We start from the raw sequence: 17611 nt of genomic DNA on the forward strand, positions 1-17611 counted from the left end.
CCATCTCCTTATGTGTGTTCTGCAAAACGGAGTGTGTGTGTGTGTGTGTGTGTGTGTGTGTGTGTGTGTGTGTGTGTGTGTGTGTGTGTGTGTGTGTGTGTGTGTGTGTGTGTGTGGTGCAACACTGTCAGTGATGCAGTGCCCCTGTAAATTAGGTCAGGAATTTTGGACTTACCCAGTGGACTGGTACATAATGACGTCATATTTTCAAAGTAACTGTGGGATCTATAATATCCCCAAAGAGAATGGCAGCACAATCGGCCACTTGGCTTCACATTCCCTCCAACGTACTCTATGATGCAACACTCAGTTGGTGAAGCTCCATGAAGACCTCGATTTGGGTCGCCACGCGCACTGCACCGTCACGCGTTGCCAGTTGCCACACATCATGCCACCACACCAAGAGCATCGCGCTCGGGTTGGTCTGTTTCACGATCCCATCAGAAACAATTCCTCATATAATACGAGGAATCCAGATTCAAATCCCATTCACTTCTATGTATTTGTCAGTCATCTAACAAATTCATGCAAAGGGACGCTGAAGATTTCTGAGAATGGTGTGATGTACAATTTGCAACTCCTGAAGGAAACTGGCTTCGTACAAGACAAGAAAAGGCCGGAAGACCCAGAAGAACCTCCCCAAGGCAAGACAAGCACTTGAAGTCACTCAACTTGCACAACACAAGGAAAACCAAATCGGCAACTGACAAATGAAATGAGAGCAGGCCTGAGCATTGACATCTCGTCCAGGACCGTACCCACAAGCTGATTGCAGCAGGTCCCCATGGCAGAGTTGCAGCAAAGAAACCACGACTGAGACCACAAAACAAAGTGAAAAGACTGAAATTTGCAAGGAGGCATGAAGATTGGGTGACTGAATTATGGAATCGGGTATTCTGGCCTGATAAATCAAAGTTTGATCTTTTTGGATCTCAAAGACGCTGGTCCGTCATGCTGAAGACCTGGAGAACATCACGACACGTGATGTATGCAGCCGACTGTTCAACACAGGCGATGACGATCTGGGGATGCATCTCGGCTTTCGGTGTGGGAAAACTTGTGTAAATCAATGAGATGCAAACAAAAGAGAAGTACAAGCAGATACTGCAGCACCAGGCGGAAATCAATGACTTGGAAGAGGCTTCATTTCCCAACATCGTAATATAGTATTTTGAGAGTGATGTGGCAGCTGGTGTGCTCCAAATGGTAGAATGACCACCCTGGAGTCCCATCGAGGCGATATGGGATTACCTGGAAACGGAGAAGAACTAGAAACGGCACTTTGTGGAGAACGTGCCTCCACCACGCTGAACAGTTTATGTTTGGTATTCCAATGACAGGCCGGATCTGGATCCGGACCTGAACAAAAACCGAATCAGCTTGTTCTTTTCACCGACCTGTCATTCATTGAATCTTGGCATAACTCGTCCACAACTTGTTTGAGATATGGTGCTACAGATAATTTTGGCCCAATCTCTCAATGGTGAAGAATCAATTTAAAAATCCTCGCATCCAGATGTGCATCTTCACCTAAATCCAATCAATTTGTCCTCATCACACACCCAACCTGTCCACCGAGTTTCATCTGAATCAATCCATAACTTTTTGAGATATCCTGCTCACAGACAGACAGACAGACAGAAAAACAGTGGTGAAGACATAACCTCCATGCACTTTCGGTGGCAGAGGCAACCAGAGGAACTGTGGAATGTACCACAGGATGTTTGGCGCAATATTCCTACAAGAGTGCATCAGTCGTACATGGGAAGCATGGGTAGGAGAGCGATGATACTCACGAAGGCAAAGTGTGGACACACAAAGTATTGACTGATTACGCTGCGCTCGTGAAGCGAACAGTAGGGTTAAGCGATCGGTAGCATGCGTACGTCGTCCGTACATACATACGTATGGCGTGCATACGTCGTGTCTGCATTTTGTTAAGAGTGCACATCGAAAACCGTTCAGCGGAGCAAATTAAAACATTACGGCATGTTACATGGCCATGTGACGTTGCAGTCACTCTTTTGAGGTCAACATCTTAGGTGGGATTTCTAAAATCCTCAATTTTCATCCGATTGACTTGACATTTGAACAGGACCTGAAAGGATGAATTTTATTGGAGGAACTGAAACATGGAGGACTTTCCTTTGTACACCTGGCATTCTGCAATATTATGGATCTCAGGAGGTATATATATCAAAAAAAAATATGGTGCTTGCATTTACAACCCACCTTGAGGGGAAACTCAAGTACGTAGATAACCCGTTCGAGCGGGACACACTGGTGATGAATGGTGGCGGAAAGGTTCCCAACTTCACGGACCTGGTACAGGACCCTCCCGGCGGAACCGACCTCGGCGTGCTCTTCGTGGCGCCAGTTCAGGTATGCACGTACTGCCGACCCTTCCTTCCCGTGCTCCAGAGTCAACACATAGTCATCTGAGGACACAAGTGACTTCAATCAAATCAACCTTCATCGCAATCTCCGGTTCACAAACGTTTACGAGACGGAACATTTTGAAACCCATGAAATTCAAAGAGCTGAGGACTCGGCAGAATGTACGGAATGCTTCACACGCACCTCCTTCTCAGCGGCCGGTGTGTATGGGTAAACCCTGAGATGAATTTCCTTGACTCGTGCGGCTTTCGGTTCCCACGGTAGCTTGTGGTACACATCTGCACACCCTCGAACGGAGTGGCCACCCGTCCAGGCGCGCCGCTTTATGGACGTGGACCTCCACCGCAGCATCGTCTTCCCTTCCCACTCTACTACCGCACTCTCTCCCCACTCGACGAAATCCTGCCCTTTTTTGTGTTTCTCACTTTGCCAACCTTTCGGTTCCCACGGTAGCTTGTGGTGCACATCTGCACACCCTCGAACGGAGCGGCCACCCGTCCAGGCGCGCCGCTTTATGGACGTGGACCTCCACCGCAGCATCGTCTTCCCTTCCCACTCCACTACCGCACTCTCTCCCCACTCGACGAAATCCTGCCCTTTTTTGTTTTGCTCACTTCGCCAACCAAAGCTCCCGACGCGTACGTAATATGTAGACATCAAAATGAATGCTTCACCGACGGTTCGACACACGGCTCGTTCAAACAAAAACAATAACAAACGAAATCGGACACCACCAAAGAAAGGAAACCGCGGATCACGGACGTCACCAGGTGTTCATAACCAGGTGTTCATAACCAGGTGTTCATAACCAGGTGCTTCAAATAGACATCAGTCTCCCACAAAAGCACCGAACACATAACCTTGAGCACGCACGTACGTACGTACGTTTCTCTCCGTACGCGAGTGCAGAGACCCTCGGAGCGACCGTCCCGCAGGCACCCGCGGCCTCGTAACTCGCGCGTCCCAAGGTGAAGCCGAACAGCGCTCCGTCGGTCGCCACGACCAGGGAGCTATCTCCGGCGGCGCACAGATGCGGCTCCTGCGGGATGGGGAGCACCTGCTGCCCGACGATCGGGTGGCAGTTGTACATCCGAACCATGATCCCGACGCCACTCAAATCCCGATTGTCGGACGGCCTTGTTCGCGCATCACTGGTCACGATGTATCGGCTCGTCGCGCGTGTCGAACTCCTTCACCTCGAGCTTGATCACGAGTCTCATTTCCCTCCCCTCCCGCGATCATTTACACCACGATCTCCTCCCCAAGGCCGCGTGTGCAAAAGAAAAAAAAAAATCCAGAACTTCCCGCGCAACGCTTCCGGGTGTGACGTCATGACGTCACGCCGCAGAGCTCCGCCCATTGGACGAAACTCAGGCGCAAGAGGATTTTCCCGGAAATGTCCATCGGAGTCGAAGAATGTTGCGTCATTGCTGCACAATTGCGTTTAATTTCTCAGGAAGCTCTTTTCAAATCACTTTACTTCCTCGACGAATGATTATACACCGCCCGGCAATGGGATTGATTAGTCGTGTTACGTGGATAACAAGAAATAACATTAAAATGATTTTCCAAGTCCGAACCCGATCCCCGGATTGCTCCTGCACCCTCCGATCTTTTTGGCCCCGCCCCCACGCGTCCGAGGGGCGGGGCCATTGAAATGAGCTCCGACCGACCGACCGACCGATCGTGCGTCCATCCATGTACTCTTCTGGACGCGATATTTCAAAAACCATTGAACATTTCGCTTTCGTATCAAACAAAACTATTCTTCATACCACCCGAAAGGTCGGGCACCTGGAGTTTCAGCTCCTTGTTATTTGCAAACACTTAAAAAAAACGAAGCTCAAACGAGCTAAGATCCTCGTCCTCTTAACGATGACGTCATAAAAACGAATATTACGTCATTGCGATGTATCAGGTTTGCGATAAATTATATCTGTGCTCATGCCCTGTTCGATTCCCGCAAACAGAATTCAAAAAGATTGCCGAGTTTCAGAGATAATTTTTTCGGCGATTTCCATTAGCGGAGATATTTTGACGTCATAACTTTTTTTTCTGGGAGGAATTTTTAAAATCGGAGATGGTTACTGTGTGCGCAGGGTATGTCTACATATATACGCCAAGTTTCAGGAAGTTTCGATGAAAACCGGAGGCTGTGAAACAAAAAAGTCCGCAAGAAGAAGAAGGTGAAGAACAACAACGTGAGTCAGACTTGGAGATCCTCCACGAGGATCCCCAAAAAAATCCTGTTTTTCATGTCCCTCCCTCCTTTTGTCTGTCTTGGTAGCGCTTTCTCTTTAAAATGCTCCACCTCGTCTGCTGCAGTTCTCACCGCGGACTTGCAGAGATGAAGAAGTCGAGCGACGTTAAACAGGAAACATGTCTGCCTGAGCTTTCCTGCGCCTTGAAATCGAGCCTTTCCAACAAATACAGTACGACTACAACTACGACTACTACAGACATGCAAACAGTTTATGACTGTCAGGATATCAACTCAGTCGCATCATCAGTTAAAATGAATTGGCAGATGGGCTCTTGGCTCGTGGTCGGACCCTTGCAGGTTCAAGATGTCCCTTTCGCTGTTTCAGCAATTGACGTGGAGTCACCAGGGTTCATGAAGTTAAATGTTAGGGGGTCTACTTCTCCATCTCTCGTAAATGCTCATCAATTCACAACTGGAGCACTTTGGAGGATAAAATACAGGCAAAGCTGAGAGATTGAAGTGGACCACAAAGGATCCTGTTCTCTGCGTGGGAGAAATCTTCATTAAACAATTTGTCCTTCCGAAGCCGTTTGTTCAACATTTCTGACATAAGTATTCCAGATGAGTTCGTCTGACTTTGAGGCAAAGGAAGTCGGACTGTTTTTGGAATTGTAAACATCGTGTATCGCTAGAAATCCTGAGCGTGCCTCTTTCTGAAGGTGGTGAGAGTTTTCCCTGCCTTTGCATCGCTTCATGAAGGTGGTTAGGGTGTTACCTGCCTTCGCACCTCTTCCTCAAGGTGGTTAAGGTGTTCCCTGCCTTCGCACCTCTTCCTGGAGGTGGTTAGGGTGTTCCCTGCCTTTGCGCCTCTTCCTCAAGGTGGTAAGGGTGTTCCCTGCCTTCGCTCCTCTTCCTGGAGGTGGTTAGGGTGTTCCCTGCCTTCGCACCTCTTCCTCAAGGTGGTAAGGGTGTTCCCTGCCTTCGCGGCTCTTCCTCGAGGTGGTTAGGGTGTTCCCTGCCTTTGCACCTCTTCCTGGAGGTGGTTAGCGTTTTCCCTGCCTTCGTGCCTCTTCCCTGGAGGTGGTAAGGGGTTTCCCTGCCTTCCTGCCTCTTCCTCAAGGTGGTTAGGGTGTTCCCTGCCTTCGCACCTCTTCCTGGAGGTGGTTAGCATTTTCCCTGCCTTCGTGCCTCTTCCTGAAGGTGGTTAGCGTTTTTCCAAAGATCAGAGTCACAGGGTCAGGCTTAATGGCGGAGCAAAGATGTTCAGGGAGCTGAGGCCTAAAACTATATGTGCACTGAGGGCAGACAAGGAGGCCCATGTGCGAGGGATCTGTGAAGGGGTGGAGCATCACCTGAGGACGAGTGATTAACATCCTGCTAACAGAGCAATTCGTGCATTGCGTTCCTTCAAGCCCATCTATCGGTGTGCTGCTGTTTGAACAGAGGATGGTGAACTCTTGACAGAGGAGTCTGAAGTGAAGGCCTGCTGGGATGGTTACTTTGAGCAGCCATACCAGGCTGACCCACCGGCTGTTGAGTTGGATGTCGGAGGTAGAATTCTCCCCATTGTTGACCCTCCAATCAACTGTGAACTGCCTTCGTTTGTGGAAACAGGCTGTGGTGAACCAGTTGAAAGGGAGTATAAAGCCACAAAGATCTATGCAATCCATGCTGAACTTCTCAAGGCTGGTGGAAATGCTGCACTCATGTGGTTGTATGCAGTTCTGTGCTCTGCCTGGAACACAGGCATTATTCCAAATGACTGGAAGAGGGGCCTTGTTGTCCCTCTCTGGAAAAGGAAGGGTGATCGCCAAGACTGCAACAACTACCGAGGGGTGACAGTGCTCTCAGTGCCGGGCAAGGTCTTTGCAAGGATAAATCTTTACAGGGTTTGCTACCATCTGCTCGAGCACCAGCGCTTGGAGGAGTCGGGATTTACACCAAATAAATCAATGGTGGACCATATCCTTGCTCTCCGGGTCCTCACTGAATGCAGAGAGGAGTTTCGGCAAGGACTGCTCACAGCCTGTGTTGATCTCTGCAAAGCGTTCGATCCAGTGAATCAGGATGCCCTCTGGAGGATTTTCGGTCTTCGCGGGGTGCCACCAAAACTGATCAATCTGATGTCTGAACTCTACTCTGGTACAAAGAGTGCTGTGATGTGTTTTGGTTCTCACCGACTTATTTCCAGTTGTTGCTGGAGTTTGTAAGAGGTGTGTGTTGGCCCCCACACTCTTCAACACTTGCATCGACTGGATTTTGGGGAAGATGTCGGAGAGATCAATCTGCGGTGTATCGCTTGGGAATGTCGAGATCTCTGAACTTGACCTCACTGCTGATGCAGTCATCCTTGTAGAAACACTGGATGCATGATGCACTAAATGAGGTGTTGAAGCTGCTGAGACTACGCGTATCCTGGGTCAATACTAATATCCAGGCTTTTAGTGTCGGTATATTTGTCATGAAAAAAAAGGATTCGTGTATTTTTTTTGTTAAAAGCAAAAACTCACTTGATTTTGTTAGATGATACTATAAACATGAAAAAAAAAAAAAATAGGGTGGCATTTTTTTCTGAGCATTCTCACGGCCTGAAATCCAAGATGGCCGCCACCGCAGCAAAACGCCCCAAATTTGACACTAAAATTAACTTAATGTGGTTTAAATAATTTTTTTTCAGCATGAACTGCTCGGAACCACTCTCAACAAGACCCGAACCATTTTGTTTTGCTATCACCGCAAAATCTTCCGGGAAAACTGTCTCGCCGTATAATAGGATAATGCATGGAGGATTTTCCGGGAAAGGCTACGATGTGGTGGAGCTTGATCAATTAATCGTTAGATCATGCCATAATCACTGTCAATGAGTTTGGCTTGGAACTTGTATATGGAGGTGACTATAATAACAATAACTTTCACCCGACGACAAATCTTTTTATTTTAAGCACAATTTCAGACGGAGGCTGCCTTCTTATTTCAACATGGCAGCCAGAAAATTGACGTTCGAATCGTCATCGGCAGCAGTTTGTTTGCTTCATGTTAAGGTTCCACTCGTCCATTTTATGGTGTGCTAACGTATTATTATTTTCTTCTTTTGCAGGCTGCACGTACCCACAGCAACCATAACCCATGATAACATAGCTTTGAGTCCTTGGATTAACCAAAATGGCAGAGTCTTCATCTACCAAGAAGTCAAAAACGGTGGATTTTGAACTATGCTTTATTTACAACCGTAACACAAATACTCGACGGAAAACACATGTATCGAGCACTGGAAGCTCATACAGTTACCTTGCTTGCTTTGTACAGTTTGTACTTCCCAAAGTTCCTCCAACTTCAGCCTGATGAAGAAGCCTTATTTAAGGAAACATCCATTCTTTTGGGAGAAGCCCATCAGCAAGACATCAAAACAGACTCGGGAAGCAGACACAAACTCAGTGATGCCGTGACAAAAAAAAACAATCGAAATGCTCGAATCCAGGGACATCTTCCAAAAAGATCAAACGATCTGAAGGCACTGCGAACAAGATTCAGCGTTTCATCGGAAACCAACATGAAGCGGTTCGAGACCATCCTCCAATTTGTTCGAGCCACCAGACAACGAGACCTATTGCTGCACATGCAGAGTCTGGAATCACTCATGAAGTACTTCTTTGCCCATGATCATTGAAACTATGCACGCCTTCTACCACTGTACATTTCTACAACGCAACTAACAGAAAAGCAGCATCCTGAGATCTGGGCTGAGTTCATGAAAGGGAACTTCTGCGTCACCAAAGGTGTTACTGGATTCACATCAATAGGCCCAGACTATGGGATTGAACAAGAGAATCGTGAACTCAAGGTTATTGGTGGCATAGTCGGAATCACACAGAATGAAAAGTCACTGGACAAGTACTTTCTTATTGCACCTGAACTCTCAAACTTACAACATGAATTTGAGAAAAAAGTACTTCACTGGCAGCAAGACGAAGAGAACACAGCACCATGAGCTCCCAGGGGGGAAAGCTCTCCCGAACAACACAAAATGCTGTCAAACTCAGTGCAGTATTTCACGCGCATGGAACCCCATTTGAATCCGCTGATGAGGATGAGATCTACAACCTGCTCACCCAAGCAGTTATGAATGAAACTGACACCAACGACACATCCTTCGGCGTGATGAGATTGGGCAGCAGATGTTTGAAGGTTTTGTCACTGAACGCCTAACGGAAGGAAAACTTTCTGTGTGGGACAAAATGACCAAAAAAGAAACTGGGTACCTTCAAAAGTGCCAATGCAATGACAGAAATCCGAATGGGAGACAAGGTGGTCAAAATCAAAGAAGAGCGAGGACTGTTGCAAAGTCCTCATTGTCATTGTTATTTCAAGAAGTCGACCAGAGCTGAATCTCAAGGAATGCGTCGGAACTTATGAGTTTGGTGTGGTTCCTCGATCACTATTTGCTTCAGATGGATCCCTCCCGCTGGCGTACGATAAGGCATTAATACTTCATCGGCTTGAGAAGCTGGACAGTTACACACAACAGGTTCAAGCTGACAGATATGAGGCAACTGGAAGTGAGCCATCTGATAACCAAGCAATCCAAGTACCCTTGCAGGTGGCAGACCCAACAGATGAATCGTCAGCACACCGAGTGATCATTATTGATGGCATGGCTGTGGTCAATTCAGTTAGCAAAACGGAACAAATGAAAACATGCCAAGACTTTGCAGATGCCTTTCTCCAGATAATCTGTAACATGGCAGCACAATATGAGGAGGTCAGATTGGTGTTCGACCGGTACATCAAAACATCGCTCAAGGAACAGATGAGGACAAAGAGGACCAAGGGAAAGTCAACACTTCAATCCAAAATATTTCCCTGAAGGACTTCCTATCAGATATCCGCACCAAAGGAGAACTGACCGAGTATTTGGCTGACAAAGTTGTATGTCACAGCAAGAGCTCCAACAAGAGACTGAAAAAAAACTTATGATGACCTCAGGAACACAAACCAAGGGCAATGTTGATATCCCAGACTCGCTCCTCACTCACAGCCAAGAAGGGGCAGACACTTTGCTTGTACTGCATGCTCTAACTGTTCTCAATGAAGCAGAACTTGTTGTCAGTTCCCCAGACACAGACGTCTTGTAGTTGCTTGTCTACATGTATCCAAAGTTACCGACGTCCACAACCTTCCTTACGGGAAAGGGCACGCTGAAGAGGAACATTTCTGTGCGGAGCATATACAACAACTTAGGACCAAAGCGCGCTTCTGCACTGTTAGATTTTCATGCTCTGACAGGTTCCGATATGTCTGGTAGATTTGCTGGCAGAACCAAGGACTCTTGCTTCAAGGCATTTATGTCTCGTGATGATGAGATCCTGGATGCACTAGCAATGCTCGGGAATGACATTGATCTGCCCGCTGATGTATGCTCTCAGTTGGAACGCTTTGTCTGTATTTTGTATCGATCCAAAATCTACACAAAAGTGAATGAGCTCCGTTGGTTCCTCTACTCAAATCGTGCAGCCGAAGGAGAAAACCTCCCACCAATTTCTGGCTCACTGGACTTACACATTCGTCGGGCACATTACATGTCCACGATTTGGAGAAAAGCTTGTGAAACTCACCCGTGCCTCCGAGCACCAACTGCATTTGGTTGGACGTTTGATGCAGGTTCAAGTCACTTCTCTCCAGTTCGCTGTTTGAATCCACCAGCTCCTGAAGCAGCATTGCACCTCATAAAGTGCGGGTGCAAACGTGGATGCGAAGGAAGGTGCAGCTGTCGCAAGAACAATATCCCACGTACAGAAGTTTGTGGATGCTGGGTTTTCAGCTGCAACAACAAAACTGTCCAACCAGGGATAAATGAAGACTGTGAAGATTGAGGTGTTACTTTCTATGACATTCACAAAATAATAATTCACTTGATATCCATTGTTAAAACTACTAAATGAAAGCCAGGCATTTAATCAGGATGACTTTTTGCATCTTCCTGTTTAAACGATTTAAGAGATTGAACACTGTATTGAACAGTAATTCAAGTATTTAATTTTATTTAGATCTGTTTGTTGGTTTGTTAATTATGTATTCTTTGTGAAAAATACATGTCTTTAAATAGGTAGATACTTGGTTTGTAATTACAAAATCCTGTTGGCTTGGAAATGTATGCAAAGGGAGAAGGTATAGCTTACATTGCGGGTGCGCGGTGGCCATTTTGGAATTTGGCATGTAGATCATACATATAACATACATTTGATGATTCCATTAGATTCCTGGTCTCAGAAAACATATATTTAGACACTTCATTTGTAATTGTATCACATGTATTCGCGAAGATATCGCATTATTAGTGTTCGGCGGCCATTTTGGACGCCATCTTGGATTTCATACCCTTAGAATGTTCAGAAAAAATGCCACCCTAATTTTTTTTTTTAAAGCTTGTGATACCTTATTACAAAAGCAAGTGAGTTTTTGCTTTTAACAAAAAAAATACACGAAATTGCAAATATGCCTACATTATTTCATTGACATCTTAGACGCTGCCATCTTGTCTGTACCTGTTTGTGGTGAGGATGTTGAGGTCATGGAGAGATTCGCTTTCCTTGGCACTGATATTTATGTCTCCGCAGATTGTGAGCCGGAGGTCAATCGACATCTGGGTCGGGCCTGGGGAGTCATGGATTCACTGGATCATTGGTTGTGGCGCTGTCGTTACTTATGCAGAACAAAAGTCCGAGCCTTCATGTCCTTGGTGCTTCCAGTCTTGCTCTACGGATGTGAGACTTGGACTCTGACAAAGGATCTTAGATGAAGACTTCACTTCTTCGGTACCAGGTCCCTTCTGAGAATCCTTGACGATCGCTGGTCTGACTTTGTGTTCAACGAGTGGTTGCTGAGAGAGACTGAAATGGGATTTGTCGGGCCAGCAAAAGGAGATTGGGATGGGCCAGACATCTGACTGTGGGATGGTCAGACAGAGACACCTGGAGTACCGATGGAAAGTGGACGCAGTGACGCACTGCTCCGCTGCACGCTCCCATCTGTAACTGAACCCAATGGGTGCTGTTTTCGAGGTGAAATGTGACCATTTGTTTCAGGAGGGGAAGGCCCCCTTTTAACAGGGAAAGACATCCTTTTTATGGAAAAAAAAGCTCATGTCGTCGTGATAAACAGTTACTTGAATCAGAAATATCCCCATCTGATGAAACCTTTCCAGACGCCACCAAAAGAGGTCAACCAACTTCTTGCGGCCATGCAGGGGGGCTCAGGGCGACACCAACACATGCGCCTTCATCATGCCCGGTTTTTATTCCCCAGAATTTTATACATGCACTCACGTATTCATACGGCGTGATGCTCTCCGAAAACCCTTGCGGCAACTATGTGACGGACCTTACAAAGTTCTACAATGCTTGGAGGAATCATTCGTGCTTGATGTTAAAGGTGGTGGTGAGACGGTTTCCATACATCGCTTGAAGCCAGCTTTTCTTGACGTTGCAGCTCTTGACGTTTACAGCTCACATTGCCCATAATTAATTGTAACCTGAAAAAGAAAATCATACGTCCGCCATTTTGGTGAGCCGAACATGTCTTCGGAAGTGTCACATTCACAATCGCCATGCCTTCCCTACAAGTTTTCTGTTCAGTGTCGAACAACCAAAGTGACTGTAAAAAGGATCATCAAATATCGGAAGGTTGGATTCTGTGGCATGGGCCTTGTGGAGGCGACGGTACGTGCAGGCCTCAGGCTTTAGACCTTCTACTTCAGGCCTCTGGTATAATCCTATGGGTCAGTGCAATTTGAATTATCCGAGCGATGTAACCACAATGTATTATATACGCATATAAGCAGTCGGCATCTTTTTGCTTCATGTACGTAATTTTTTGGGGAGTGATTAAGGCAGCGGTCTGTTGCCTATACACCGCCCAAATTAAGGTATGTGTCAGAAGAACATATTGAATGCTTGGAACGGAACAAGATCGCCCATAGATGGGGTGGGGACTTGGTAGTAGCAATAATATAGGGACTTTTGTTTTCCATATAACCCAGGGGAGACAGAAAGGAAGAATCCTGGGGAGATAGAAAGGAAGAACCCAGGGAAGATAGAAAGGAAGAACCCTGGAGGGATAGAAAGGAAGAACCCAGGGAAGACAGAAATGAAGATCCCAGGGGAGATAGAAAGGAAGAACCCAGGGTAGATAGAAAGGAAGAACCCTGGAGGGATAGAAAGGAAGAACCCAGGGAAGACAGAAATGAAGAACCCAGGGGAGATAGAAAGGAAGAACCCAGGGTAGATAGAAAGGAAGAACCCAGGGGAGATAGAAATGAAAAACCCAGGGGAGATAGAAATGAAGAACCCTGGAGAGATAGAAATGAAGAACCCAGGGGGGACAGAAATGAAGAACCCAGGGGAGATAGAAATGAAGAACCCAGGGGAGATAGAAATGAAGAACCCAGGGGAGACAGAAAGGAAGAACCCTGGAGAGATAGAAATGAAGAACCCAGGGAGATAGAAATGAAGAACCCTGGAGAGACAGAAAGGAAGAACCCAGGGAGATAGAAATGAAGAACCCTGGATAGATAGAAATGAAGAACCCTGGAGAGATAGAAAGGAAGAACCCTGGAGAGATATAAATGAAGAACCCTGGAGAGATAGAAATGAAGGACCCTGGATAGATAGAAAGGAAGAACCCTGGAGAGATATAAATGAAGAACCCTGGAGAGATAGAAATGAAGGACCCTGGAGAGATAGAAAGGAAGAACCATGGGGAGATAGAAAGGAAGAACCCAGGGGAGATAGAAATGAATAACCCAGGGTAGGCAGAAATGAAGAACCCTGGGGAGATAGAAAGGAAGAACCCAGGGTAGACAGAAATGAAGAACCCTGGGGAGATAGAAATGAAGAACCCAGGGGAGATAGAAAGGAAGAACCCAGGGGAGATAGAAATGAAGAACCCAGGGGAGATAGAAATGAAGAACCCAGGGGAGATAGAAAGGAAGAACCCAGGGGAGATAGAAATTAAGAACCCAGGGGAGATAGAAATGAAGAACCCAGGGGAGATAGAAAGGAAGAACCCAGGGGAGATAGAAATGAAGAACCCAGGGGAGATAGAAATGAAGAACCCAGGGGAGATAGAAAGGAAGAACCCAGGGGAGATAGAAATTAAGAACCCAGGGGAGATAGAAATGAAGAACCCAGGGGAGACAGGATGGAAGAACCCTGGGGAGACAGAAAGGAAGAACCCTGGATAGATACAAAGGAAGAACTCTGGGGAGACAGAAATGAAGAACCCTGGAGAAATAGAAAGGAAGAATCCTGGGGAGATAGAAATGAAGAACCCTGGAGAGATAGAAATGAAGAACCCTGGATAGATACAAAGGAAGAACCCAGGGGAGACAGAAAGGAAAAACCCTGGAGAGATATAAATGAAGAACCCTGGATAGATACAAAGGAAGAACCCAGGGGAGACAGAAAGGAAGAACCCTGGATAGATATAAATGAAGAACCCTGGATAGATACAAAGGAAGAACCCAGGGGAGACAGAAAGGAAGAACCCTGGATAGATAGAAATGAAGAACCCTGGATAGATACAAAGGAAGAACTCTGGGGAGACAGAAATGAAGAACCCTGGAGAGATAGAAAGGAAGAATCCTGGGGAGATAGAAATGAAGAACCCTGGAGAGATAGAAATGAAGAACCCTGGATAGATACAAAGGAAGAACCCAGGGGAGACAGAAAGGAAGAACCCTGGAGAGATATAAATGAAGAACCCTGGATAGATACAAAGGAAGAACCCTGGAGAGATAGAAATGAAGAACCCTGGAGAAATAGAAAGGAAGATCCCTGGAGAGACATGATGGGGGAGAGTTGTGCAGCATTCAACTGCAGACAAAGGTCCTGTATGCTGAGAGTAGTTCTGATTTTACAAGGAGTCAGTTATCCTGAAATTTATTTCCTGTTTACTGAAACTTAGAATCCAAATATTTACCACTGTGCCTTCAGCTGGATTTGAACCGACAACCTATATGATTCCATTCTGTGATTGGTGTACATTCCAGTACCAACAAGCCACTGCACTCCAAATAGTTGCTCCTGATTTGTTGGACATTGACCAATACGGATCTTCCATCCAAGGACTGACCCTCCTGAGCTGAGATCAGGTGTATATTAGCATCGAGGATGACAATTCCTTCATTGGGATTAACATCAGTTGTCGTCTGTCCCGTCTGCCGGCATGAGTTGGTGGGCGTTGGAGATCCCACGGTGTCTTTCACGAAGAGTTGGTGAGTTATCATCACCTTCAACAAATTCCTGCCATAATCTATTGGGGTCGTCAGTGGCACAACCGCACTCTCATCCGGGGCACAGCTATGCCCTCAGTCAATGATGGTCGTCACAGCCATGTGCTGCACATGGAAGAGGGAGAATAATAATATTAATAATAATATTATTATCATTATCAGCTGGTCGGGGGATTGGTGTTCTTTGGTTGAAACTTTTGGAAATATGCTTGCAAGATAACAATTAAATAAACTAGTACTAGGCGTCCACAACCATCTTTGACCATGTTGCGGACCATCGGTCAAAGCCCCTACGCAAATGAGATGAAAAACAAGTCTTCTGAAAGTTCCGGTCAACACAAAGTTCCAGATAATATTTTGGTGTTCATTATATTCGATGTTATCGACACACAATCATGGATCTGATCCTTCCAATGACCTCAACAAACATATTATTAAATATTAAAGTGAGCCATGTGGCGAATGCTCTACAAGTTGAATGGTAACGGAACACACCCCTTCTCAACACGTCGATATTCTCAGTTGAAAAGTTTTCAATATTTAAAAAAATTTAAATGAAGATTATCTTTTCACTTTCCTTCTTCACTGTCTGCAGCAGTTTCAAGTCTTCTTTACTTCCTACTAACAGAGTGATATCATCATCATCATCATCATCATCATCATCATCATCATCATCATCATCATCATGCATTAGGTTGTTGATACATCTTTCTCCAATCCCGACTCCAGCCTCGATATCATCCAAGTTCGATTTTTTTGGTCAAAATTATAATAACCACAAATTAACTCGGTCAATTCCATCCAATGGTAATGGCATAATGATCATAATATTAAAACAGGGGCTGGCAGGATGGCCTCGAGATATGCACTCTCTCCTCCAGCATGAGTTGGTGGACTTTAAATGTCCCACTTTTACGAAGACGAGGTGAACTATCGGTGGCATCAGGAAGAAATTACAAATTCCTGCCTTAACCTTAGTCGAATGTCAGGGCCCAGCCAACCCCATGACATTATAACATGTTACATCAGGTCGATATCCTGTGCATTTACATGATCAAAAGATTTGGAAAAGACTTTGGGTGAAGAACAAGAGGAAGAGATCGAAATGGGGAGGACAAAAAAAAGAATGTGGGGAGTTCGTGACGGACAGAATCGGAAAACAAACATTTAAAAATTCAATTAAAAGTTTTAAAATTAAGAAGTAAATTATCAGAGCGAGTTCCGATTTATTTGTGTGAATTTTTTTTGGGGGGGGGGGGGTTGTTTTTGAAAAGAAGAGGAGGAAGTACAATAGTAAGTTGAGAAGTCGCATGAAAGGAGTAGACTCAGGTTAAAAGGAAGAACACGTACACCATCACGTGTTCTTATGAGTCTTATGTCTTACACCCAAGTCTTATGAGGCTTGCCTATTAATTGAGGCCTGGAGAGAAAGGCCAGAGAGACACAGTCTTGAAATTTTGATAATTTACGAGCAAGGCAGAATGGATAAGACTCCATGTTCACGCTCTGCATCTTGCGGCCTGCAAAAGCATTGACACCCCTCCAAAGTTTTCAAATTTAAAGCCACCTGTGCTTATTCCATGATGATTTCAAATCAAACTTAACATATAGAGTCTTTACAAACTACTTCAAAGTGATAAAGCAAAAAATAAATAAATAAATAAATAAAAATACAGCTAAAATGTGAATAAGTTTGATCAACAGAGAAAAATCAAAAGATTCTCAGGTGTATAAATGTTCAAACCCTTTCCCTAATTCACCTGAAATAATTTCAGGGGCAAATTATTTGTTTGAAAAGTTACAAAATGTGTGTAATAGGTTTCACCTGTATGTAATGAGTGGTTTAACTTAAAAAAATTAAGTTCCCCCACTTATCTAAGGAGTTTTAAGGTGGAACTCACTTGGTCAACCAACAAGGTAAACGTGAAGACCAGAGTTTCCCAAAGAAGTCAGACATAAAGTGGTGGAGAAGCATCGTTCAGGAGAGGGTTATAAGAAGATTTCAAAGTCACTCATTAACCCTGTGAGTATGGTGAAATCCATCATTAACAAGTGGAAGACGTATCATACCACACAGTCTCCACCCAAATCGGGTCGCCCATCCAAACCCCGCAGCCAGACGAGTCGGAAACTGGTTCTCGGGATGTCGCCGTAAATGCAACAATGACTGAAAGATCTGCAAGGCTCTATGTCCGAGATGGGGGTCAGTGTTCATCAATCAACAATATCCTATTCTCTTCACAAAGCAGGCCACAATGGACAAGTGGCAAGAAATACGCCATTACTGAAAAAGACGCATCCAAAACTCACATGGAGTTTGTGAAAAAGCATCTTAAAGACAATGCAGGAATATGGAGAAATGTTTCGTGCTCAGACGAGACAAAAATTGAACTTTTTGGTCTGAATTCAAAGCGTTACGTCTGGTGCAAGCCGAACACTGCACATCACACAGTCAACACCATCCCTATTGACAAATATGGTGGTTGCAGCATCGCGTCATGGGGCTGCTTTTCATCACCAGGGACTGGCAAGTTTGTCAGGATAGAAGGGACAATGTACGTATGGTGTAAAGTACAGCAGAATCTTGATGAAAACCTGCTCGACTCAGCCATGAATCTAAACATGGGTAGGAGATTCACATTTCAGCAGGACAATGATCCAAAGCACAAAGCTAAAGCCACACTGGAGCGGCTGAATAAAAAGGAAATCGGTGTTGTTGAGTG

The 17611-nt window shown here is 45.4% G+C and overlaps 1 protein-coding gene across 10 annotated transcripts in view; it reads right to left on the reverse strand.

The window, feature by feature from the left end:
• The window catches only part of HPS3 (HPS3 biogenesis of lysosomal organelles complex 2 subunit 1), a 120308-nt gene extending 116593 nt beyond the window's left edge, over nt 1-3715 (reverse strand). For 3 of the 10 annotated variants that reach the window (XR_015056805.1, XR_015056804.1, XM_085876249.1), the window contains exons 1-2: nt 3283-3714; nt 2233-2438 (exon numbers count right to left, since the gene is read on the reverse strand). Coding sequence is in view for 7 of the 10 variants with exons in the window: in XM_085876249.1 (XP_085732375.1) it covers nt 2233-2438; nt 3283-3496 (420 nt within the window). In the remaining 3 variants the exon portion in view is untranslated. Of the gene's footprint in view, nt 1-2232; nt 2439-2580; nt 3255-3282 lie in introns of those variants that run through there. The other 7 variants (XM_085876254.1, XM_085876256.1, XM_085876255.1 and 4 more) reach the window with 5 other exon arrangements.
• Between the last annotated feature and the right edge of the window lie 13896 nt (nt 3716-17611).

This window comes from Eptatretus burgeri, chromosome 4 (assembly GCF_056783735.1).
Source record: "Eptatretus burgeri isolate ZD-2024b chromosome 4, Ebu_testis_v1, whole genome shotgun sequence".
Classification (NCBI taxonomy): domain Eukaryota; kingdom Metazoa; phylum Chordata; class Myxini; order Myxiniformes; family Myxinidae; genus Eptatretus; species Eptatretus burgeri.